General features: G+C 50.8%; 1 protein-coding gene across 1 annotated transcript in view; it reads left to right on the top strand.

Annotated features, from left to right (window-relative positions):
* Positions 1–25,898, top strand: part of alk (ALK receptor tyrosine kinase) — a 261,813-nt gene that overhangs the window by 197,944 nt on the left and 37,971 nt on the right. The window contains exons 5-8 of the mRNA XM_088908651.1: positions 3,807–3,943; positions 19,024–19,155; positions 24,706–24,843; positions 25,730–25,815. Coding sequence (XP_088764777.1) covers positions 3,807–3,943; positions 19,024–19,155; positions 24,706–24,843; positions 25,730–25,815 — 493 coding nt within the window. The remainder of the gene's footprint in view (positions 1–3,806; positions 3,944–19,023; positions 19,156–24,705; positions 24,844–25,729; positions 25,816–25,898) is intronic.

The following is a 25,898-nucleotide window of genomic DNA, read 5'->3' as shown; positions in this document are numbered from 1 at the left end:
CCTGAGAGCTTCAGAGAGATTACATTGCAATTGGTTGTATTGTTGAAAAGGCATGTCTTTAAAAATGAACATAGTTTCCATTCTCCAGACTCCTGCGGTTCAGTGGAAGAGTGAGGAATGCTGTCCTTAATTTGTAATCCATTTCCTGTGCAATAGAAAATGTGCATGTCCTTCATTTAGCTTCCGAGGGGAGGAAAATTAAATATTTCTGCTGTCACAGAGAAGATATTTATATCAAGCGAGAGGGAGATGTTTCTATAGGCACAAAGATTGAGGAAGATATCTCTAGAGGCACTGAATCACAGTGCTGTCTGAATTATTTCCAGATTTGCTCAAGCAGGCACAGAAATTAAACATTTCTATTGTCACAGAGAGGAAGGTATTTATGTACACAGAGAGAGGAAGATGTTTCTGTAGGCACACAGAGCTTGTTCAAGGGTGGAACATTCTTCTAAAGTCTTTGTCTGCAAGGTGAGCATGTAGCACACAGAATGTGGAGTCATTTCTGAAATGCCATAGTGACTGAATCATTGTTCATGTAGTCCTGCTTCTTTTGTACTGTTTGGGGTGGCTTTGGTATTCAGAAATAGATTTGAAGAGCTTAGACCTTAGTTTTTATCCTCAACGAAGGAAAGGATTTCAATTTTGACATTTTCTTTATAGACTTGTAATATATGTAATAGTCATTTTATGGGCTGCAGAGGAACAGGTATTCCAAGCTGAAAGGAATAGGAAAGGCTGTGGAGCCTTCATCGGGTTTGAAGAACCTTCACGCCTGAGAACAGCTGCCCCTTCAGCAGCCAGAGAATCCCATACACAGTTGTGTCATTCGATGGCTGAAATCTTTTTTCTCAGTAAATGCCACAAACACAGCGACACCAGTTCAGTGACTGTGGTCACTCACGGGTTCAGCTCCTATCTGTGGGGATGTGGGTTTTCATCCAGCTCTTCTCTGAAAGACCTGATTGAACTGATTGTTAGCTTTAACACGTTTCGGAGGGGAATGGGGCAGAGAGCTCTGCTCAGCTCTGGGGGACTGAAGGAGACTTAGATAACCTGCTGGGTTCTGTCCCCTGTGCAATGCTGGGGTACACTAGGAGGACCGGGAGAGGGGGTACCCCAGGCTGAAGACTCCCTTGGCTACCACCGGCCGTCCTATCTCCTTGGGCCTTGGGTCTTGAGTCCAGAACGCCACAGTTGAATAGGCGTATGCTCACGCAGGCCTCTGGAGCTCTTCCTCCTCCCTGTTCGCTCAAGCCCGAAGCGTCCCAGAATCCTCCAGCCAGAATCCTGACACCTGCAGCAGAGCTACCGCCCGCAGAAGCACAGCGCCGTGTGTCAAACAATGGGCTCTGTATATTCCCTGCCAGGTTTTTGCCATTTTCAGAGCAGAGTGCAGCTCCCAATCTAGATTTTCATAAACGCGGTGATAAGAGCTCATCGGTCTGTGCTCCTGGCACCCAGGCTGAAAGAGGTTTGCATGTCTGTTAGATACGGCCCGATCTCCTCCACTGCCTCGAGGGCAAATCTTTCTGGGCACTGACGGAAGTGATGAATTTGATTAGAATACTGTAACGGTTTGGGGTAAACGAATAAGATTTTCTGGAACAAAGAGTTAAGTGTTGCAGCAGTGCTTCGCTTTCTGAGGAAGGAGGCCGTTGGGATGGGATTCCCCAGGTTCTGTCTGCGCGGGAAGAGGGGAGCGGAGCTGAGAGCTCATCATGAAGGCAGTCCTTTCCCCTGCCTTCGGAACGGCGCGTGGTTAAGGCTCTGGAGTGGTGACTGGAAGGTTACGGGTTTGAATCCCTGCTGAGATGCTGCTGTTGTACAGTACTCTTCAGCAGGGTGCTTTACCTGAGCTGTTTTAGCATATGGCCAGCAGTCATATATGTGTAAAGAATTATTATTATTGTTCCAGTAAAATTTCAGCGTTCATAATTGGGCATACAAGTATGAACCATGAACTATCGTTCATATGGATAAAATTGTCAGCCGAATGAAAATAAGTCATTATGAATCAGCTTGTCAAATCCATGCCACAGCGACAACTGTCTGATTAGGTATCGCAGAGATTAGAGCAGGGTGCCAGAAGTCACAGCTGCTTTCGAAATACATGTATGACGAAGCCCTCTGGAGAAGACAGAGAGATACCTGCTGGCCCTCGATGACTGTGCCTTGAAGATCAGACCTTTCTGCATCTGATTTATACCTTAGCAGCAACAGGCAGCTGCTTGTGTCACCAGATAAAAAGTGGTCAAAAATGAATACATTCGAACACTCGAATCAGACATCTTCTGAATAAACTAGGCAAACAGAATGCTGGGAAATATGGTATAGTCAAGAGCACAACATTTAAATCAAGGGATATTATCTTAAAACTAGCCAGCACACTAGTCAGACAGCCTTAAGAATACTGTGTACAATGGTAGTTGCTATGTTATCAAAAATATATTTTTGCACTGGAATCAGAACAACCAAATATATTTCTGGGTTTAAGGGACAGTCCCACACTGACAGACTGTAGGAACTGAGTCTCTTTAGTCTTGAACAGAGAAGACTGTGAGGAGACCTCATACAAGTATTAAGGGGCTGTTCTACACTGACAGGCTGAAGTAACGGAGTCTCTTTAGTCTTGAACAGAGAAGACTGTGAGGAGACTGATACAAGTATTAAGGGACTGTCCTAAAGTCAACCCACCAAGTGGAAACCAGGGCACAAGTGGAAACTATGTGGAACTGCATGAAAACATGAGACGCTTATTTACACAAAGGGATGTGGGAGTGTGTAACAAGCTTCCCAACCATATTTTATGGAGTTTGTAATGGAAGTTCGGGAGGGCTGACAACAGCCATGTTCAATCAGACTCTGAAGTCAGTAATTAGCAATCACTCCAGTGGTTCAGTCAGCCAGTGGCTCAGTCAGTCAGTGGTTCAGTCAGCCAGTGGTTCAGTCAGCCAGTGGTTCAGTCAGCCAGTGGTTCAGTCAGCCAGTGGTCCAGTCAGCCAGTGGTTCAGTCAGCCAGTGGCTCAGTCAGTCAGTGGTTCAGTCAGCCAGTGGTTCAGTCAGCCAGTGGGTCAGTCAGTCAGTGGCTCAGTCAGTCAGTGGTTCAGTCAGTCATTGGCTCCGTCAGCCAGTGGTTCAGTCAGCCAGTGGTTCAGTCAGTCATTGGCTCAGTCAGCCAGTGGTTCAGTCAGCCAGTGGCTCAGTCAGCCAGTGGGTCAGTCAGTCAGTGGCTCAGTCAGCCAGTGGCTCAGTCAGTGGTGTCATGATGTCTTCAGTGTGTGTGCTGGGATAGACACTTCTCACACGAGAGAGACATATTGCTCTTTCCCGCTGACTGAAGTGAGATAACAGTAAAATTGACAGGTCCGAGAGAGAGGGAAAAGAGAGCGAGATTGGAAGAGGAGGGCAGAGCTACGGAATATGTCAGATGGATTGGAAGAGAGGGCTTATCAGGGCTAGTGAAGGGTGGGGGGAGAGGGCCATTGGTCTGCAGCCTGAATCCGGTAATGAAATTAGGAAGTACATTCAGGCAGCACCCAGACGGGGTGGAAGAGAGTGCAGGCAGTGCGCTGGCAGCCAGACACAAGGGCACAGAGAGGAGCACAGCCATCCAGAGACAAAGACAGGATTCTTCCAGTGCGGGGCGACCCAATGCCAAAGACAGCGGGCCCAGCCCGGGTCATGGAGCCCGGGTCCGAGGCGCCGCCCCCGGGGCTGAGCAGCTCCCCCGGGGGCCCCTGTGGGCGCGCTGCCCGGCGCGGCGCTCTGCTCCTCACCTTCCTCGTCTTGTCTCTCCTGGGCAGCTGGGCGCTGGTGCGGCTGGCTCTGGGTCTCTCATGGGCGCCCTTCCGCATCTCGGCCGAGTACAGCGGGCACGGCGGGCAAGCAGACCGGGACACAGCTGCACTGGACCCTCGCTTCTTCACCAACTGCACCTCCGGTAAGACACGGGTTCGAGAGTCTGCAGCGATACAGGGGAACAGGGCTTATTAGTATTATTGGTGGTGGTTGTGGTTGTTTTTGTGATCAGGTAGTTGTACATCAATAATAATGATGTTGGTGATGAGGATGTTGGTGTTGATTGTTGACCTGATTTTCATTGTGAGTAAAAAATATATACAAAATATTGGAAAAGTAGGCTCTTGGGCAGCAAAACAAGTAAGCAGTGAAGTTAATGAGACGTTTGAGGAAGTAATGTTGTCATCATCATTTTTTTAATCACCTGTTAAATCAAAAGGTGATTTTTAAGGTTTTTCACCGCATTACTACAAATAATGAAAATATTATAAATTGCACTATTACAGACATACTGTACTATATTAGTCAAGAGTGGAGTGTAATAACCACTGATCATCAGAATGTATACTAATACCTAATGGGAGAGTGATCAGAGGAGATCAGTCTTTTCATGGAGAGGAGACTCAGTGTGTTGTGGGAGAGAGGAGACTCAGTGTGTTGTGGGAGAGAGGAGACTCGGTGAGTCCTCAGAGAGGAGATCCAGTGTGTTGTGGGAGAGAGGAGACTCAGTGTGTTGTGGGAGAGAGGAGACTCGGTGAGTCCTCAGAGAGGAGATCCAGTGTGTTGTGGGAAAGAGGAGATCCAGTGTGTTGTGGGAAAGAGGAGATCCAGTGTGTTGTGGGAGAGAGGAGACTCAGTGAGTCCTCAGAGAGGAGATCCAGTGTGTTGTGGGAAAGAGGAGATCCAGTGTGTTGTGGGAGAGAGGAGACTCATGAGTCTTCAGAGAGAGGAGACTCAGTGTGTTGTGGGAGAGAGGAGACTCAGTGAGTCCTCAGAGAGGAGATCCAGTGTGTTGTGGGAGAGAGGAGATCCAGTGTGTTGTGGGAAAGAGGAGATCCAGTGTGTTGTGGGAAAGAGGAGATCCAGTGTGTTGTGGGAGAGAGGAGACTCAGTGAGTCCTCAGAGAGGAGATCCAGTGTGTTGTGGGAAAGAGGAGATCCAGTGTGTTGTGGGAGAGAGGAGACTCATGAGTCTTCAGAGAGAGGAGACTCAGTGTGTTGTGGGAGAGAGGAGACTCGGTGAGTCCTCAGAGAGGAGATCCAGTGTGTTGTGGGAAAGAGGAGATCCAGTGTGTTGTGGGAGAGAGGAGACTCAGTGAGTCCTCAGAGAGGAGATCCAGTGTGTTGTGGGAGAGAGGAGATCCAGTGTGTTGTGGGAGAGAGGAGACTCATGAGTCTTCAGAGAGAGGAGACTCAGTGTGTTGTGGGAGAGAGGAGACTCAGTGAGTCCTCAGAGAGGAGATCCAGTGTGTTGTGGGAAAGAGGAGACTCATGAGTCTTCAGAGAGAGGAGACTCAGTGTGTTGTGGGAGAGAGGAGACTCGGTGAGTCCTCAGAGAGGAGATCCAGTGTGTTGTGGGAGAGAGGAGACTCGGTGAGTCCTCAGAGAGGAGATCCAGTGTGTTGTGGGAAAGAGGAGATCCAGTGTGTTGTGGGAAAGAGGAGATCCAGTGTGTTGTGGGAGAGAGGAGACTCAGTGAGTCCTCAGAGAGGAGATCCAGTGTGTTGTGGGAAAGAGGAGATCCAGTGTGTTGTGGGAGAGAGGAGACTCATGAGTCTTCAGAGAGAGGAGACTCAGTGTGTTGTGGGAGAGAGGAGACTCAGTGAGTCCTCAGAGAGGAGATCCAGTGTGTTGTGGGAGAGAGGAGACTCGGTGAGTCCTCAGAGAGGAGATCCAGTGTGTTGTGGGAAAGAGGAGATCCAGTGTGTTGTGGGAAAGAGGAGATCCAGTGTGTTGTGGGAGAGAGGAGACTCAGTGAGTCCTCAGAGAGGAGATCCAGTGTGTTGTGGGAAAGAGGAGATCCAGTGTGTTGTGGGAGAGAGGAGACTCATGAGTCTTCAGAGAGAGGAGACTCAGTGTGTTGTGGGAGAGAGGAGACTCAGTGAGTCCTCAGAGAGGAGATCCAGTGTGTTGTGGGAGAGAGGAGACTCGGTGAGTCCTCAGAGAGGAGATCCAGTGTGTTGTGGGAAAGAGGAGATCCAGTGTGTTGTGGGAAAGAGGAGATCCAGTGTGTTGTGGGAGAGAGGAGACTCAGTGAGTCCTCAGAGAGGAGATCCAGTGTGTTGTGGGAAAGAGGAGATCCAGTGTGTTGTGGGAGAGAGGAGACTCATGAGTCTTCAGAGAGAGGAGACTCAGTGTGTTGTGGGAGAGAGGAGACTCGGTGAGTCCTCAGAGAGGAGATCCAGTGTGTTGTGGGAAAGAGGAGATCCAGTGTGTTGTGGGAGAGAGGAGACTCAGTGAGTCCTCAGAGAGGAGATCCAGTGTGTTGTGGGAAAGAGGAGATCCAGTGTGTTGTGGGAGAGAGGAGACTCATGAGTCTTCAGAGAGAGGAGACTCAGTGTGTTGTGGGAGAGAGGAGACTCATGAGAGCTAGCATAGACAGGGAAAATCACTGTAAATTTGCGCAGACGGAGTGCATAGTTAGTCGATTTTGGACTAATTCATGCTTTTATTGTTCTATGAGCTTATATATGATATACAGTACACACTATAAAATTTTAGAGTAATTGAACTGCAGTGTAAAAATAACTGAAAAAGAAAGCTTTTTACATGTTGAACACAGTTAAAAATTGCATTTTGGACAATAGTAGTCTTCAGCTGTTTAAAAATAAATGTATGATATAAAGATGTCATATATACATATAGAAAGATCAAGTTTTTGTTCCTTGTGAGTAAAACCCCAGTTCATTGACAACAGCGGGAGAAGACATTGAGGGGGAAGATGGCTTTGCTGACTGATCGGATGTTTGTGCACAGAGTCACAAAGAAGGAAGAAGAAGGAGGTTAATCTCCTCTTGAATGCCAGTTTAGCTGTTGATCGCCTCATCACACAGTGAGACAGTGACAGGAGTGGTGTTTACAGAATTGAGCCTCCCCTGAGCAACCCAGGAAGTTACTACTAACCCACAGCACCTACTGATCTCTTCCTGTGCTGCTTTCAAACAATGGAACTTGGCTTTTAATTTATAACTCTTGCACTGTCAAGAATCATGTATGTTAAATGTAATTAAAGGGATATAGATACAGTACAGCACACGATTGTCAGGATTGTCAGACAAATAAGCACATCGTAAACAACAAATAACTCCCTGAACAAGAATGACTGGTGGATTTTAGGTATTTCTGATTGATCTTATAAAAAATCAATTAAAAGTATCAAAAAGGAATTTAACTCTTAATTTGACTGTTACTGCAGTGTTTCAGTGAGCTGCATACATATTATTAATTTGACTGTTAGTCCAGTGTTATAGTGAGCTGTATAAATTGTACTGAAGGGGAACTCTGGGTTAGAAGGAATCAGCACTGATGAGTGCATTTCAAACCGCAATAAAAGTCAAATTTACTCACAATGTGTGTAGGCATCCTCTCACGAGGCACCAGTAAATGTAGAGGTTTTGCGCATTTACTGGGACAATTATTAATTGTAGCAGTAAGTCACAAAATGATTCTTTGATTGCTATTAGAAAACCAACCTTATGGCATAACTCAGCAACGCACACACACGGATACTAATACACGACAATACATTTATTAATACATAACAGATCTTACCGTGAGGGTTAGCAGAATACAAAAGGTATATATTCAATCACAAAGAGTTACAAACCAAGACGGACATACATTCAGTATACCATTCATTTAGACCGTTTCTGTCAGGAACAGTTCTTTCCGGGCCCTATGCGGACGACACGATCCGGGAGGTGAAGAAACAAGAGGGAAAAATATCACGCAGGAGTGGGTCAGGAGACAGGGGGGCGTGTCCCAGGTGAGCAGGTGTCCAGGGGAAGTGAGTCCGGGGCGAACGATCCAAGCATAAATCCAAAAGGGAAATCCAGTCCAAGACCAGAGGATCCATCCAAAGTAATTAAAAACCAGAACCGGGTCGGGACCGGCGGGGCAGGGAATCAGGAACAGGAAACTAAAACCATAACGGAGCCAGACGCGCGCGGCAGGACCCCCGGCTCTCACGAAACGGGATTCAATGAGAAGCGTCGGGGTGACGCCTGCGTCTGGCTTTTAAGGTGGGGCGAGAGCTAAAACAGGTGCAGGTAATGGGGCAGAACAAGGAAGGGCTGGAGCCCCCTTAAGAGGCGGAGTAGCGATCGTGACAGTTTCGTAAATGAACTTGGTTACAACTTCTACACTAGATACTCAAAAGCAGGTACATTACTCATAGGAATTACATTGATATCAACTGGGGCAACAATTGAATTCTCGAGCTGGGATGCAGAATGTTGAATACTCATCCAGACTTTAAGGTGCCAGAGATGACCATTTGTTAGGGTGGTTGATGTGTCTCAGCCCTGGGAGTTGTTCCTTATCAGGACACTCTATCAGCTAGAAAAACACCTTAGATGTGAACTAAATGGAACGGCCCCTCTGTATCAAGCACCACTGAGATGAAGGAGAGAGGGACTGGCAAGGGAGCAGCAAACATAATTCCTGTACTTTAATAAGCTTTGCCGCTACGTGTGTAAGACCCCCCAATTTACATCACAAAATAGACTAAATTTCCAGGTATGCGTGGCACCATTTTCTGAGATTGAGAACAAGGCATCAAAACTTCCACCTACGCGTTGCGGTCCTGTTACTTTGTAAACAAGCAGGCTTGTGAATCCGTCTTTTAACCCAATAGAAATATTATTCTTGACTTCGAAACGGTTTTCCCGACAAATACAACTTACCCGATAGCTCTGCGTGCAGGAACATTTCTGCTGTGAATATCTGCTGCACGATCTGTACTTATTCACTCGTTCATCGCGTTACAATAGTCAATATGGTGACTAGAGAGCAGGAAGGGCGGCATCACATCACAATTCTTGCAAACTCTCTCTTTCTCTCCTGTGGCAAGTCCAGAAGCTGCAATTGTACAGTACCTTCACAAAGTTCACGATTTTGCGCTTAATTCAGAATTTGTGATTTTTTTTGTATACTGGCAATGGATTTATCTTGTTACCGAGATTTGATAACCAGTCCGAGAAATTGGGACTGCAGTTCTCCCTTGAATTGGAAACTGGGAACTGCTTTCACTTTCATCGGAGGATCCGAATGAACAGGCTGCTGAGCTGGGTCCTAACACCATGCATTGCTAAAGCACAGCACCGAGCACTGCCACTGGCCCTCTGCTGCCATAGATCACCGAGACCAGTGAAGACCTTCTGTCTTCCTGCTGCTGGGCAGATGGCTCTGGTCAGAGCTCGGGGCTGGCCAACATGACATGACCATTCGGACCGAGCTTCCCTGGACATGGTGCACAAGGGCAGCCCCGGAGTCACCGGTCCTTGGGTCCTCCATATAAATATTATTAATTGACTGTGTAAGTTTTATTAATTACACTGTCACCAATACCACAGAAAACTAGGCTTTAGAATTCAGCACCTTCTGAATGGCAAGAAACCTGCTCCTACCCAAGCATGGAGGGTATCTTGTTTTCTGTTGGCCTCTGCACTGTCATGAATTCACAGCATCTGTCCACCGCCACTGATTAAAAACACTCACCTCCCTCTGCCAATACACTTACAGCCCATTCCCCCAAACTGCATTAGAGCCCCAGGAAAGTCTTGTTCTGTAAAGAGTTTCCATCCCATTAACAACGTGCACGTGTCCGTGATGTGGATACTTGATCTTGCGGATCCTTTCAAAGCTCGCATCAAGGCAGAAGCTCCGGGAATTGTCCCACTGGATGATGGGATGGGAATGAACCATGCTGTTTCAAAGGGAATGACCTGGATCTTGTGTCAGGAGGCTGGAGTCTCTTCCAGGCAGTGTGGGCTCCTGTTGTCACTTTCACACAGAACCAAGGAACACTTCTGTAGTTTAGCAATAACAATATAGGATATACAGCTAAAAGGTCTAGTAATGGCTCATTTAGAATATTGTGTAGAGGTCTGGTGACGATGTTATAGAAAGATGGTGCTGTTCTGGAATCAGTCGAGAGAAGAGCAACTTAATACGTCCTGGGGCTCAAATGACTGTCCTACACTGACTGGCTGAAGGAACTGAGTCTCTTCAGTCTTGAACAGAGAAGACTGTGAGGAGACTGATACAAGTATTAAGGCACTGTCCTACACTGACAGGCTGAAGGAACTGAGTCTCTTTAGTCTTGAACAGAGAAGACTGTGAGGAGACTGATACAAGTATTAAGGGAGTGTCCTACACTGACTGGCTGAAGGAACTGAGTCTCTTTAGTCTTGAACAGAGAAGACTGTGAGGAGACTGATACAAGTATTAAGGGACTGTCCTACACTGACTGGCTGAAGGAACTGAGTCTCTTTAGTCTTGAACAGAGAAGACTGTGAGGAGACCTGATACAAGTATTAAGGGACTGTCCTACACTGACAGGGTGAAGGAGCTGAGTCTGTTTAGTCTTGAACAGAGAAGACTGTGAGGAGACTGATACAAGTATTAACAGGCTGTCCTACACTGACAGGCTGAAGGAACTGAGTCTCTTTAGTCTTGAACAGAGAAGACTGTGAGGAGACTGATACAAGTATTAACAGGCTGTCCTACACTGATTGGCTGAAGGAACTGAGTCTCTTTAGTCGAACAGAGAAGACTGTGAGGAGACTGATACAAGTATTAAGGGAGTGTCCTACACTGACTGGCTGAAGGAACTGAGTCTCTTTAGTCTTGAACAGAGAAGACTGTGAGGAGACTGATACAAGTATTAAGGGAGTGTCCTACACTGACAGGCTGAATGAACTGAGTCTCTTTAGTCTTGAACAGAGAAGACTGTGAGGAGACTGATACAAGTATTAAGGGACTGTCCTACACTGACTGGCTGAAGGAACTGAGTCTCTTTAGTCTTGAACAGAGAAGACTGTGAGGAGACCTGATACAAGTATTAACGGGCTGTCCTACACTGACAGGCTAAAGGAACTGTATCCTCTGATCCTGTGTCTAAGGAGCAGCACCGCATGCTTGAAGCCTGCGAGTCACCAGCAACAAATCCCAGCAGGGAGAGTTGTACTCGTCACACTTGGACCTGTCAGAGACCAGCTTCCTCTTTCTGTCTGTTTTGGAATCGCCAGTTCCTTCTTTGAGGAACTCATGAAAAGTTGAAAGGTCTCAGTGAGAAATATACATTTACGCAAATGAGCATTGATCCCCGCATGATTTATGGGTATAAATGAACTCTCCATCCAGGCCCAACGCTACAAGAGATTAAACTGTCTTGCAACCTGTCGTTTCACCTTTTACTCATATTAAGTCAAAGCTAGCAGCTCTGTCCCCTGTAGAGCAGTGATTGGACAAACAGTTGATTGATATGCGTACTCACGATGCATCACTGTTCTTAACCCTGGATTTATCTTCTAAACCCTACACCTCCATACGCCGGCTCTGACCTCCTTGTTTAAAGCTGGTTGAAAGCTTCGGTCAAGCTGCCTGTTTCAGAAGACTGCAGTGCTGCTTGCTGCTCTTCCTCTCAGGATGCTGAGCCACACACACTTATCTTTAATTGATCCCAGCCCCTCGGCTGTTTAACAAACAAGTTGTGAAAATTCGTTGTCTCCTTAAGTATTCAAACTCTATTTGTCAAAGTGTTTCCTGGGAGCCTTGCATTACATCTGCTTTCATAACGCTGAGAAACTCCTCCTTGGCCTTTGGATCCGCGCTGCATGTTAATGCTGCTCTATAAGTAAATTACTGTGAGATCGGCGTCCAAATCCCAGCTGAGAGCGAGGCGCTGCAAATGAAGAAGGAGAAACTCTTACTTCTCTGTTTAAAAACGATCGCTTTTCATACAACGTACTGTACGCCCAGGCAATGGAAAGCACGGCCCGATTTTCGTTTTCATTGAACGAACACGGCCGCCCATAACTTCCAGTCCGGGGGAAACCTGCTGCTCGGCTGCACTCACCAGTGTGGCCGGAGACTCGTCTGTCCGGCCGGGCACCCTGCCGGCGGGCAGAGAGGTTCCCCCGCGCCAGGCAGAGCCCTGATTGGGGTGACGCTGGCACTACAGGGGGAGCTTGCGAGTGGAACGCACTCCGAAGTCTCCGGAAGGACGGGGAATGATTTACAGGGAAATGTGCTGATTATCAGCATTCCCTGCCCCTCTGTGACGGCCGCGGGACTCAAATCGCACTGCGTCCCTCCTTTCCTCTTGTCTCCCTGGGGATACGCTGTGCTTTAATATCCAGCGTTCAGTTCAATAACGGGTTCCAATAACAATCTGTAGCTCAGCGGCTTCAGCTCCCCAAAGCTGGATCTGCTAATGAATAAGATCAGAGCCTGGAGCTCGTTAATGTTGGATGAAAAAGCTTACAGAAAATCGATGTGCACGTTTGTGGAAAAGATATACCTGATCAAAAGCACAAGCACACATAGCTGTAATGAAAAGCGATGTGCCTTTTTCAGCCTGTAAAATTCTCCATGCTGATTTAGGACAGAAATGGGAAAAATCATGATTTCAGGTGTGCAGTTCTTGTGAGGTGAGGAGTGTAGAAACACAGTCCTGCTGGTCACTCCTGGCCCTGGTGAGCTGTGAGCTGTGAGCTGAGGAGTGTAGAAACACAGTCCTGCTGGTCACTCCTGGCCCTGGTGAGCTGTGAGTTGTGAGCTGAGGAGTGTAGAAACACAGTCCTGCTGGTCACTCCTGGCCCTGGTGAGCTGTGAGTTGTGAGCTGAGGAGTGTAGAAACACAGTCCTGCTGGTCACTCCAGGCCCTGGTGAGCTGTGAGTTGTGAGCTGAGGAGTGTAGAAACACAGTCCTGCTGGTCACTCCTGGCCCTGGTGAGCTGTGAGTTGTGAGCTGAGGAGTGTAGAAACACAGTCCTGCTGGTCACTCCAGGCCCTGGTGAGCTGTGAGTTGTGAGCTGAGGAGTGTAGAAACAGTCCTGCTGGTCACTCCAGGCCCTGGTAAGCTGTGAGCTGAGGAGTGTAGAAACACAGTCCTGCTGGTCACTCCTGGCCCTGGTGAGCTGTGAGCTGTGAGCTGAGGAGTATAGAAACACAGTCCTGCTGGTCACTCCTGGCCCTGGTGAACTGTGAACTGTGAGGTGAGGAGTATAGAAACACAGTCCTGCTGGTCACTCCTGGCCCTGGTGAGCTGTGAGCTGAGGAGTGTAGAAACACAGTCCTGCTGGTCACTCCTGGCCCTGGTGAGCTGTGAGCTGAGGAGTGTAGAAACACAGTCCTGCTGGTCACTCCTGGCCCTGGTGAGCTGTGAGTTGTGAGCTGAGGAGTGTAGAAACACAGTCCTGCTGGTCACTCCAGGCCCTGGTGAGCTGTGAGTTGTGAGCTGAGGAGTGTAGAAACACAGTCCTGCTGGTCACTCCTGGCCCTGGTGAGCTGTGAGTTGTGAGCTGAGGAGTGTAGAAACACAGTCCTGCTGGTCACTCCAGGCCCTGGTGAGCTGTGAGTTGTGAGCTGAGGAGTGTAGAAACAGTCCTGCTGGTCACTCCAGGCCCTGGTAAGCTGTGAGCTGAGGAGTGTAGAAACACAGTCCTGCTGGTCACTCCTGGCCCTGGTGAGCTGTGAGCTGTGAGCTGAGGAGTATAGAAACACAGTCCTGCTGGTCACTCCTGGCCCTGGTGAACTGTGAACTGTGAGGTGAGGAGTATAGAAACACAGTCCTGCTGGTCACTCCTGGCCCTGGTGAGCTGTGAGCTGAGGAGTGTAGAAACACAGTCCTGCTGGTCACTCCTGGCCCTGGTGAGCTGTGAGCTGTGAGGTGAGGAGTATAGAAACACAGTCCTGCTGGTCACTCCTGGCCCTGGTGAACTGTGAGCTAAGGAGTATAGAAACACAGTCCTGCTGGTCACTCCTGGCCCTGGTGAGCTGTGAGCTGAGGAGTATAGAAACACAGTCCTGCTGGTCACTCCTGGCCCTGGTGAGCTGTGAGCTGAGGAGTATAGAAACACAGTCCTGCTGGTCACTCCTGGCCCTGGTGAGCTGTGAGCTGAGGAGTGTAGAAACACGGTCCTGCTGGTCACTCCTGGCCCTGGTGAGCTGTGAGCTGTGAGCTGAGGAGTGTAGAAACACAGTCCTGCTGGTCACTCCTGGCCCTGGTGAGCTGTGAGCTGAGGAGTGTAGAAACACAGTCCTGCTGGTCACTCCTGGCCCTGGTGAGCTGTGAGTTGTGAGCTGAGGAGTGTAGAAACACAGTCCTGCTGGTCACTCCAGGCCCTGGTGAGCTGTGAGCTGAGGAGCATAGAAACACAGTCCTGCTGGTCACTCCTGGCCCTGGTGAGCTGTGAGCTGAGGAGTGTAGAAACACGGTCCTGCTGGTCACTTCTGGCCCTGGTGAGCTGTGAGCTGTGAGCTGTGAGCTGAGGAGTGTAGAAACACAGTCCTGCTGGTCACTCCTGGCCCTGGTGAGCTGTGAGCTGAGGAGTGTAGAAACACAGTCCTGCTGGTCACTCCTGGCCCTGGTGAGCTGTGAGTTGTGAGCTGAGGAGTGTAGAAACACAGTCCTGCTGGTCACTCCAGGCCCTGGTGAGCTGTGAGCTGAGGAGCATAGAAACACAGTCCTGCTGGTCACTCCTGGCCCTGGTGAGCTGTGAGCTGAGGAGTGTAGAAACACGGTCCTGCTGGTCACTTCTGGCCCTGGTGAGCTGTGAGCTGTGAGCTGAGGAGTGTAGAAACACAGTCCTGCAGGTCACTCCTGGCCCTGGTGAGCTGTGAGCTGTGAGCTGAGGAGTGTAGAAACAGTCTGTCCCTGGTGAGCTGTGAGCTGTGAGCTGTGAGCTGAGGAGTGTAGAAACAGTCTGTCCCTGGTGAGCTGTGAGCTGTGAGCTGAGGAGTGTAGAAACAGTCTGTCCCTGGTGAGCTGTGAGCTGTGAGCTGTGAGCTGAGGAGTGTAGAAACAGTCTGTCCCTGGTGAGCTGTGAGCTGTGAGCTGAGGAGTGTAGAAACAGTCTGGCCCTGGTGAGCCATGAGTCCTGGTGAGCTGCAATCTGATCCACATGGGCTACCTCTCCTCGGAACAAGAGACTGGTTTGTGCTACACACACCTCTCAGCTACTGCAGCGTGCAGTAACACAGCCCTGCTGGGCACTCCTGCAGAGACTCAGTGAGCCCTGCCATATTAATCCAGACTATGGCTGAGAGAGTTTAAGATGTGTGATCTGCTGGGGCATCTGTCGTTGCCTTGCGGGCTCTCCTGCACAGCTCTGCTCCTGCAAAGTGACAGAGATGGATGGGAGAGGGCCGTTAGCGCTCATTTGGGTATTGTTTTTCAGACTTAATTGAATTTCTCAACAACAGGTTTTCTGTCCTGGCCAGATCCCAGGGAATCCAGGGGCGCTGACTGTGTTTGTCAGCGCTGGCCCTGTCTGCGATGCCTTCAGCCCTGTTGCTCCTGCTGAAGGGGACAGGTGGAATCAATGTCTCCTTTTATTGCAGTTTGATTAATCCGCGGGATCTCCTATACCCTGACTGGGGAGCTCTAGGGCAGCTCACAGCTGGCTGAAATTAATTTGTTATAGTGTGGGACAAGCTTCCCAGCAATGCTGTTGAAGGCAATACACTGGCTTCTTTCAAGAAACAGCTGGATGAGATCTGACAATCAGGACAGGAGGCACCTCTTCCACACAAAGAGTGGTGGGGGTGTGGAACAAGCTGCCCAGCCATGGTATTAAAGCTGATAACCTGGTTTCTTTCAAGAAATGACCAAATGGTCACCTCTCGTTTTTTAACTTTTCTTATGCTCCTATCATGTATTCCAAGGGCCTTATTAACAACATTTTCTAGTATAAAAGTCCCCCTGAGGTGGGGGTAAATACAGCTGCCACCAAAATGCCAAGCAAGGTGAAGACACCGTCCCGGAATCCATTTTCACCTAGTCGCACCACTAGTTCCAGGTATTGTGCTGGATTTGCTGGTTTGCAGGCACGAGCGGCACTGCGGTCCCTGCTTCTGCTGAACCCTGCCTCCAGCGACCTGCGCCCCCCCCTTCAGCCCAGTCTCCGCCCGGAGACACCGCCTGGCCCGCGCTCTTCCCAGGCCCTGGAGCACACAGAGCCAGCCGCTACTTGAGCGCTGCTCAGAAAACAATAATGACAGTAACGGCAGTTTGACAGCTCCTCACTCATTTCTCCACACCGTCCGGAGTCACGCGGTGCACAGCGCTGTGCCTGGCCAGACTCCTCCTGGCAGCGCTCCTCTAGCCTTGAGAAGTGTAGGAAAGGCTGTTAACAGTGTTGTTGCTCCTTACTGCTGTATTGTGCAGACCAGCGTAGACAGGAACATTAATTAAAGCCGTTATTACATGAGTCAGTGCTTCTCGCTCACGTTATGCAAATATGGCTGCAATCTGGCAGGCCTGAATTAAAGAGCTGGGGAGGTGCACGTGCGCGGTGAGTTATTGTTTCTGGAGCCGTTAGTGAAGTGTTAACACGGAGATAAATTGGCACTTCCCTGAGCCCATTGATCACTAGGTGCAGCAGGCAGCGCCCCTGCCAACGCTTCTCCGGATGGCAGTCTGCGCAGTGCTGCACAAACAGGGAAGGTCCAGGCTGCAGGAGAAATCCAAAGTCCGCATTCGGACAGCAGGACAGCTGTAACGGGAAGAGTTCAAGCAGTCCAGTACATACGGAAACCTGAGTGTGCACTTCCACGTCTAGGGGATCTGTGCTCCCAAAATGCAGAGGAATTTCTCCTTAGTGTTCATGGCCTAAACCAGGAATCCCACAGCTTCACAGTGTCCGAGACACAGACCAGGAATCCCACAGCTTCACAGTCTCCGAGACACAGACCAGGAATCCCACAGCTTCACAGTCTCCGAGACACAGACCAGGAATCCCACAGCTTCACAGTGTCCGAGACACAGACCAGGAATCCCACAGCTTCACAGTCTCCGAGACACAGACCAGGAATCCCACAGCTTCACAGTGTCCGAGACACAGACCAGGAATCCCAGTTCCACAGTCTCCGAGACACAGACCAGGAATCCCACAGCTTCACAGTCTCCGAGACACAGACCAGGAATCCCACAGCTTCACAGTCTCCAAGACACAGACCAGGAATCCCACAGCTTCACAGTGTCCGAGACACAGACCGGGAATCCCACAGCTTCACAGTCTCCGAGACACAGGCCAGGAATCCCACAGCTTCACAGTGTCCGAGACACAGACCAGGAATCCCACAGCTTCACAGTGTCCAAGACACAGACCAGGAATCCCACAGTTTCACAGTGTCCGAGACACAGACCAGGAATCCCACAGTTTCACAGTGTCCGAGACACAGACCAGGAATCCCACAGCTTCACAGTGTCCGAGACACAGACCAGGAATCCCACAGCTTCACAGTGTCCGAGACACAGACCAGGAATCCCACAGCTTCACAGTGTCCGAGACACAGACCAGGAATCCCACAGCTTCACAGTGTCCGAGACACAGACCAGGAATCCCACAGTTTCACAGTGTCCGAGACACAGACCAGGAATCCCACAGCTTCACAGTGTCCGAGACACAGACCAGGAATCCCACAGCTTCACAGTGTCCGAGACACAGACCAGGAATCCCACAGCTTCACAGTGTCCGAGACACAGACCAGGAATCCCACAGCTTCACAGTCTCCGAGACACAGACCAGGAATCCCACAGCTTCACAGTGTCCGAGACACAGACCAGGAATCCCACAGCCTCACAGTGTCCGAGACACAGACCAGGAATCCCACAGCTTCACAGTGTCCGAGACACAGACCAGGAATCCCACAGTTTCACAGTGTCCGAGACACAGACCAGGAATCCCACAGCTTCACAGTGTCCGAGACACAGACCAGGAATCCCACAGCTTCACAGTGTCCGAGACACAGACCAGGAATCCCAGTTCCACAGTCTCCGAGACACAGACCAGGAATCCCACAGCTTCACAGTCTCCAAGACACAGACCAGGAATCCCACAGCTTCACAGTGTCCGAGACACAGACCGGGAATCCCACAGCTTCACAGTGTCCGAGACACAGACCGGGAATCCCACAGCTTCACAGTCTCCGAGACACAGACCGGGAATCCCACAGCTTCACAGTGTCCGAGACACAGACCAGGAATCCCACAGCTTCACAGTGTCCGAGACACAGACCAGGAATCCCACAGTTTCACAGTCTCCGAGACACAGACCGGGAATCCCACAGCTTCACAGTGTCCGAGACACAGACCAGGAATCCCACAGCTTCACAGTGTCCGAGACACAGACCAGGAATCCCACAGTTTCAATCCATTTTTCTTTCAAATTAATTATCTGTTTGCTTTTTGCTTTGAATGTGTGGAGAAAGCTGTGTGTATAACCAATGTTAATTGCTGCTTCAAACTGTCAGAGCTGCAAGCTTTTGAGAAACACGCAGTGAGATCTGCAGGGTGTGAACTCTTCTGCCAGTGTAAGAACAAACACTCTCCTCAGCTCAGCTCTGCTGGCGTGCTGCTGTTTGCAAAGCTCTCAGAGAGCCCGCTGGTTGTTTTGCATGACGTTCCTCTGCTCACAGTGCTGTGCAGTCCCCTGCCACCCGTGGGCACACCACCCACTCCAGACTCATGAGTTACCCAGGGAGCCTGCCCGTTCTCTCCTGCAAGCTGGAACTGAGTCTACCTGGGCAATGAAATCAAGGCTTGTTTCTACAAATCTAATACACCAACATCCAGACACGTGCTGCAGCCTCAGATCAGATCTTTTACTGGATAAGGCCACTGTGTGAGCCATCATAGAGCTCACACTGTGTTTTGTTACCACTCCCTACAGGAAGGTGTTTGTTTTTATGTACCTTCTGCCCAGCCATTCTTCGAGCACAGAATGATCCCACTGTTACCTCCTGTGTGTATCAGCAACTCTCTCACAGACTCTGCAAAGAACCCCACTCACAGGGAGCAGAGGCCCAAGGTCCAAGTCCAAGCAGGGTTCCAAAAATCCACTGTGCAATAAAAATCAAGAAATCTTTTTACTGTTCAAAGTCTTCACTGGGAGGGAGGTAAGGTGCCTCCGTGGGTTTCCTTCTGGTTCAAGCTCCTAGTGATGTTCAGTTGTTCTCCTGCCCTGACGGTGACGCTGTCTCCTGGTACTTGCAGCCTCGCCCCCCAGCCCACGGATCACCCTGCAGGGCCGGTACCGCTGCAGGTCCGGGCCCGACATCAGCCTGGGCCAGATGTGTGACTTCCAGACTGACTGCCCGCATGGAGACGACGAGGGAGAAATGTGCCGTGAGTATCCCGCGCTCCAGACTCCTGCCCTTACACCCCAGTCCTTACAGCAGGGCTGGCAGGGGTGTCACAGGGGGACTCCTGCCCTTACACCCCAGTCCTTACAGCAGGGCTGGCAGGGGTGTCACAGGGGGACTCCTGCCCTTACACCCCAGTCCTTACAGCAGGGCTGGCAGGGGTGTCACAGGGGGACTCCTGCCCTTACACCCCAGTCCTTACAGCAGGGCTGGCAGGGGTGTCACAGGGGGACTCCTGCCCTTACACCCCAGTCCTTACAGCAGGGCTGGCAGGGGTGTCACAGGGGGACTCCTGCCCTTACACCCCAGTCCTTACAGCAGGGCTGGCAGGGGTGTCACAGGGGGGACTCATACATTTTGACCACTTTTATTGAATAATAATGCACTATTTCGACGAGTGTGATTTTGAGCAGGCATGTCAGTGGGCGCCACGAGTGAGTAAGCCTGGGTGTTGGCTCGTGTGTGCTGGCCGAGCCGCAGAGCTCAGGGCTGTGGAAGAGAGCACTGATAGGTGCCACAGCGGCGCGCTGGGCCAGCAGTCACAGTATATCCCGCTGTGGGACAGTCCAGCCACGTCCCGGGCGCCAGGGGACAAGCCTGCGCCGCACACAGCTTCCTGTTCCTTCGATCATCACGCTGGTACGGATTTCTGCTCTCTTGAGGGACACCTGTCTCTCGGCCTGGGCCGGGCCGGGCCGGGCTTCCCCCAGTTATCCCATAAGCCCAGTAAATAAAGAAAACAAGCACCACTTCAATCAAAAAACACCGCCGTTCGGCTGTGCCCGCCTCTGCTGTCTTGACCTGCTCCTCTCCCGGTCAGAGAAGGAGCAGCTCTCCTCCGTGTCCCCGGCCCTCTCTCTGCGAGTCCCGCGCAGATCGCACACCGGTCTCTCCTCGCCACAGATCCTGCGGCAGGAGGAATTTTCATCTGTACCACTCTGGCTCCAGCCCCACGCCGGCGTCTTAATGCCGCGTTATTAAAAACGGAATCTTCCCGACCGGCGTTCCCAGCTAAATGAGATGGATTCGTCGGCTTCAGTCATGGATCAGTGACTCGGCCGGCGCAATTTATGGGATTGAGTCTGGGGATTTATGAAACAGGACTAAAGCATGTTTGACTCACAGTTTCACAAATATGTCAAATTAGCGATTTAGAAACCGAAGGCTTCTTCTGCAGCGTGCTCGACAAAGCGTCCCCTCTGAAGTCGGTGCTGTTGAATTGAATGTTGTTAGATAGGGAGCTTAATCCTTCGCTAAGAAGGAGCACAGAATTTCTTATGCAGGGAGCCAGGCCAAATAATTATTTAAAAGCCATCTGCTGGGACACAGAGGAAGACATTTGATTAATTGCATCAGTGCAAAGGGAGGCATTAACTGACCCTTCACAGCGACATAATATATTCCGATCCTGCAAGTCTAAGCTATATGACTTTTTAATAAGGATAATGCGTTTCCTCCCAGCTGATGAATGGAGAAGAGTTGTAGCTCCACTGCCCCCCACAGGGCTAGAGGACATATGGCAGGACAGGTGAAAGGGGAAATCTCCCACCCAAAATACACTTGGCTTTCTGGGTTCAAACAAGATTTGTCTTGAAGATGTGTCAGCATGGCTCTCATGTCCTGAAATTCAGAGCTCTTGACCCCGCCCCTGGACTCATACCCCCATGTCCCGCCTCCAGTCCCATCCTGTCCCCAGGCCTCACCCCTAAATTCAGCCCATTCTCAGGCCCCTCCCCTGAACCCAACCCCGCCCCCTGGCCTCACCCCTACACTCAGCCCATTCTCAAGCCCCTCCTCTGAACCCAACCCCACCACCTGGCCCACCCCTGAACTCAGCCCATCCTCAGGCCCCTCCCCTGAACCCAACCCCACCCCCGAACTCAGCCCATCCTCAGGCCCATCCCCCAAACCCAACCCCACCCATGGCCTCACCCCTTAACCCAGCCTGTGCTGAGGCCACTCCTCTGAACTCAACCCCGCCCCCAAGCCCACCTTTGGGCCAGCCCTTCTCCAGGCCCCTGCCCCGGAACCAGTCCCACCCAAGCCCCTCCTGCTCCATGTGTTGAGATAGATGGATGCAGATCACAGTGGGCAAATGAAGTGGTCAAAGTTAGAGCTGATCCCCTGTCTCTGTAGGGAAACAAGATATTTCCATACAGTTCTGCAGCGTTCAGAAATAAATTTACCACGACAGCCCTCTGGAGAGCCAAGGTGCTTCCATTCACTCAGCTCTGAAGCGCAGACATGTCTGAGTGCTTTTTATACCTTCGACACAGCATGAACAAGCTCTCACAGTCTGTCACCATAAATGTCACGAAAGAGCCTACTTGGCATGAATATACTGTACTCTATATTAAACCCTTCACACAGAATGCAGATTCAATTGATTGTCCAGCTGCTCACAAAGTGTCACACATCCTACAGGTTTGTATGGCATTTCTCACAGCTGCAAAGAGCTCTGCCTGTTTCCTTACACATGATGTGTTATCCTAATTAAGACCAGTTCAGCTCTGCATCAGGCTCACCTCACATTAGTAGGGCACTTTGGGTGTCTCGAGTGGAGATTCACCTGTCGTGACCAGTGACGTTAACAAGGGTTTTAGGACGCAGAGATTCAAATTGAAGAGGTGGATCGACAAGCTTCGACAACAAAGCTGTATCACAACAACACAAATCTTCATCCTGGTGATACATGGTTTCCCTCTATGCATGTAGGCTAGTAGTTAGAGCTGAGGGACTGGGAGAGAGAGAGGCAGTGTGGGCTAGTGGTTAGAGCTGAGGCACTGGGAGAGAGAGAGAATGTCCTGAGTAAAAGTCAGATTGGCTTCTTGCCAGATCACCGCACATCTGATCACATTTACACCCTGCACACACTGATAGACAAACACGTCCACCAAAAACACAAAGGAAAAATTTTTGCCTGCTTTGTCGATTTCAAAAAAGCATTTGACTCGATTTGGCATGAGAGATTGTTTTATAAACTACTCCAAAGCGGCATAGGGGGCAAAGTGTACGACATAATTAAATCAATGTATTCAGAGAGCAAATGTGCAGTGAAAATTGGAAACAAAAGGACTAAATTCTTCACCCAAGGCCGCGGGGTGAGACAGGGCTGCAGCCTGAGCCCAACACTGTTCAATATCTATATCAACGAATTAGCAGGAATGTTGGAGCAGTCTGCAGCTCCTGGTCTCACACTACACGACACAGAAATCAAGTTCCTGCTCTACGCAGATGACCTGGTCCTGCTGTCGCCCACAGAACAGGGGCTGCAGCAGAACCTGGCACTGCTGGAGCAGTACTGTCAGACCTGGGCACTGACAGTCAATCTGGACAAGACCAGAGTTATGGTTTTCCAGAAGAAAGCCAGACCTCAGGGAAACAGGTACAAATTCACACTGAACAACAACACATTGGAGCACACATCCAGCTACACATATCTCGGTCTCACCATCAGCTCTTCCGGGAGTTTTGACCTGGCAGTGAAGGCACTGAGGGAGAAGGCACTCAGGGCTTTCTACGCAATAAGAAAGAGGCTCTTCAACATCAACCCACCAACAAGAATCTGGCTCCAAATACTTGAAAGTGTAATCCAACCCATTGCCCTATACGGCAGTGAAGTGTGGGGTCCCCTCACAGACCAGGATTACACCCAATGGGACAAACACCCCACAGAAACTCTGCACATGGAGATCTGTAGAAACATCCTCCGTGTGCAGAGAAGAACTCCTAACAACGGGTGCAGGGCCGAATTAGGCCAGTACCCACTATTGATAAACATACAGAAAAGAATATTCAAGTATTGGCTACACCTAAAAAACAGTGACCAAAATTCCTACCACCACAAAGCCCTGCTGAGCCAAGAGCTGAGCCCAAAACAGAGCCCCCTGAGCCAGCTGGTCCTGAGGCTCACTGACCTGAGCCACACCGACACTAACCAGCCTCAGGACAGCACTGCTAGAGCACCACAACCCAGACTCAACCACATCACAGCACAGATCAAACAGCAATATCTCACACACTGGGACACACACACACAGACACAACATAAACTGGAATGTTACAGAACCTTAAACAGACAATACACACTAGCTGAATATTTGACCAAAATAAAAAATAACAAACAGAAACAGACCCTGACGAAGTACAGGCTCAGTGACCACAACCTGGCCATAGAAACTGGGCGACACAGGCAGACCTGGCTGTCCAGAGAGGACAGGCTGTGCTCCCACTGCCAGCGGGGAGAAATAGAGACAGAGGTGCACTTCCTACTGCACTGTGACAGATACTCTGGGATTAGAGAAACATTCTTCCCTAAATTCAGAAATCTAATCCCAGAGTTCCCACACCTGCCAGAATCACAACGGGTCCCAATCCTACTGGGAGAGGGAGGAGGGAACTCAGTTGAACTGGCAGCCCAGTATGTGATCTCCTGTCACAGCCTGAGGAACAGTGAGTCTGTCTCCCAATAATGCTCCAGCCGCCTACAGAATATGTCAATATTGTATAATATGTCTTTGTTGTAAATGTCTGTAATATGTCTGTAGATTTTATTTTACTTCTATTTTTGTTTTGTTTCATGTAAATATCATTACTTTCATTTGCTTTGGCAACACTGATTGTACCCATCGGTCATGCTAATAAAGCACCTTGAATTGAATTGAATTGAGAGGCAGTGTGGGCTAGTGGTTAGAGCTGAGGCACTGGGAGAGAGAGAGAGGCAGTGTGGGCTAGTGGTTAGAGCTGAGGCACTGGGAGAGAGAGAGAGAGGCAGTGTGGGCTAGTGGTTAGAGCTGAGGCACTGGGAGAGAGAGAGGCAGTGTGGGCTAGTGGTTAGAGCTGAGGGACTGGGAGAGAGAGAGAGAGGCAGTGAGGGCTAGTGGTTAGAACTGAGGCACTGGGAGAGAGAGAGAGAGGCAGTGTGGGCTAGTGGTTAGAGCTGAGGGACTGGGAGAGAGAGAGGCAGTGTGGGCTAGTGGTTAGAGCTGAGGCACTGGGAGAGAGAGAGAGAGGCAGTGTGGGCTAGTGGTTAGAGCTGAGGCACTGGGAGAGAGAGAGGCAGTGTGGGCTAGTGGTTAGAGCTGAGGCACTGGGAGAGAGAGAGAGGCAGTGTGGGCTAGTGGTTAGAGCTGAGGGACTGGGAGAGAGAGAGAGGGGCAGTGTGGGCTAGTGGTTAGAGCTGAGGGACTGGGAGAGAGAGAGAGAGGCAGTGTGGGCTAGTGGTTAGAGCTGAGGGACTGGGAGAGAGAGAGAGAGGCAGTGTGGGCTAGTGGTTAGAGCTGAGGGACTGGGAGAGAGAGAGGGAGGCAGTGTGGGCTAGTGGTTAGAGCTGAGGGACTGGGAGAGAGAGAGAGAGGCAGTGTGGGCTAGTGGTTAGAGCTGAGGGACTGGGAGAGAGAGAGGGAGGCAGTGTGGGCTAGTGGTTAGAGCTGAGGGACTGGGAGAGAGAGAGAGAGGCAGTGTGGGCTAGTGGTTAGAGCTGAGGGACTGGGAGAGAGTGGCTTAACCCTCTTTTTTGTTTCCCTTTTTCCAGGACAATTCCACCCTGGAAGCTACTGCTCTTTTGAAGAAGGGGATTGTGGGTGGCAGACTACATCTCTGAGTGACGTCTCCTGGGTTGTCCTCAAGTCACAGCCAGGGGGCGCCACTGATAGCTGTGCATCCACACAAGGTGAGCACAGATTGCAGTACTATTCAAAAAATACCGATGCGACAGACCACTGAGCTCCAGGTGGAGGGCTGTGACGTCGCTCCAGAATCCAGATCTGAATTTGTTGTTTAACACACGACAGGTTTGTAAGCTGTCTCTTCGTTCTTGAGAGCGATGAAGTGATGTTAAGGAAATGCATGAGCTGCAGACACCTCTGTCGACGTCACGCCCCCAGAGCTCAGACTTCAGCTAGCCCCCTTCAGTACTCTCTGCCAGCCACACGTCCCGCACGCCGACAGCCTGGCCTGGCGTCACGCCCCCAGAGCTCAGACTTCAGCTAGCCCCCTTCAGTACTCTCTTACCAGCCACACGCCCCGCACGCCGAGAGCCTGGCCTGGCGTCACGCCCCCAGAGCTCAGACTTCAGCTAGCCCCCTTCAGTACTCTCTGCCAGCCACCCTCCCCGCACGCCCAGAGCCTGGCCTGGCGTCACACCCCCAGAGCTCAGACTTCAGCTAGCCCCCTTCAGTACTCTCTGCCAGCCACCCTCCCCGCATGCCGACAGCCTGGCCTGGCGTCACACCCCCAGAGCTCAGACTTCAGCTAGCCCCCTTCAGTACTCTCTGCCAGCCACACGCCCCGCATGCCCAGAGCCTGGCCTGGCGTCACGCCCCCAGAGCTCAGACTTCAGCTAGCCCCCTTCAGTACTCTCTTACCAGCCACACGCCCCGCACGCCGAGAGCCTGGCCTGGCGTCACGCCCCCAGAGCTCAGACTTCAGCTAGCCCCCTTCAGTACTCTCTGCCAGCCACACGCCCCGCATGCCGACAGCCTGGCCTGGCGGCGTGTGTTTGCGGAGTGGAAGAAGGCCCCTCGCTGTGCTAACGTGGTGGTCTCGGTCTGCAGCAGGCGCGGTGCTGGCTCTGCACGGCGGAGAGGCCGCGGACCTCCGGAGCCCCCTCTTCCCCCCGCCGCTCCGGAACGCCCCCTGCCAGGTGAGAGCGGAACTGCGTCCGATGTCACTGAGGGTCCCGGAACGCCGCACAAGGGAGCAGGGACACGGGGCTGCAGGGGCCCC

This window comes from Atractosteus spatula, chromosome 2, assembly GCF_055471065.1.
Source record: "Atractosteus spatula isolate fAtrSpa1 chromosome 2, fAtrSpa1.hap1, whole genome shotgun sequence".
Taxonomy (NCBI): Eukaryota; Metazoa; Chordata; class Actinopteri; order Semionotiformes; family Lepisosteidae; genus Atractosteus; species Atractosteus spatula.
Note: the sequence above shows the minus strand (reverse complement) of the source record. Positions and strands in the feature narration are given on the sequence as shown.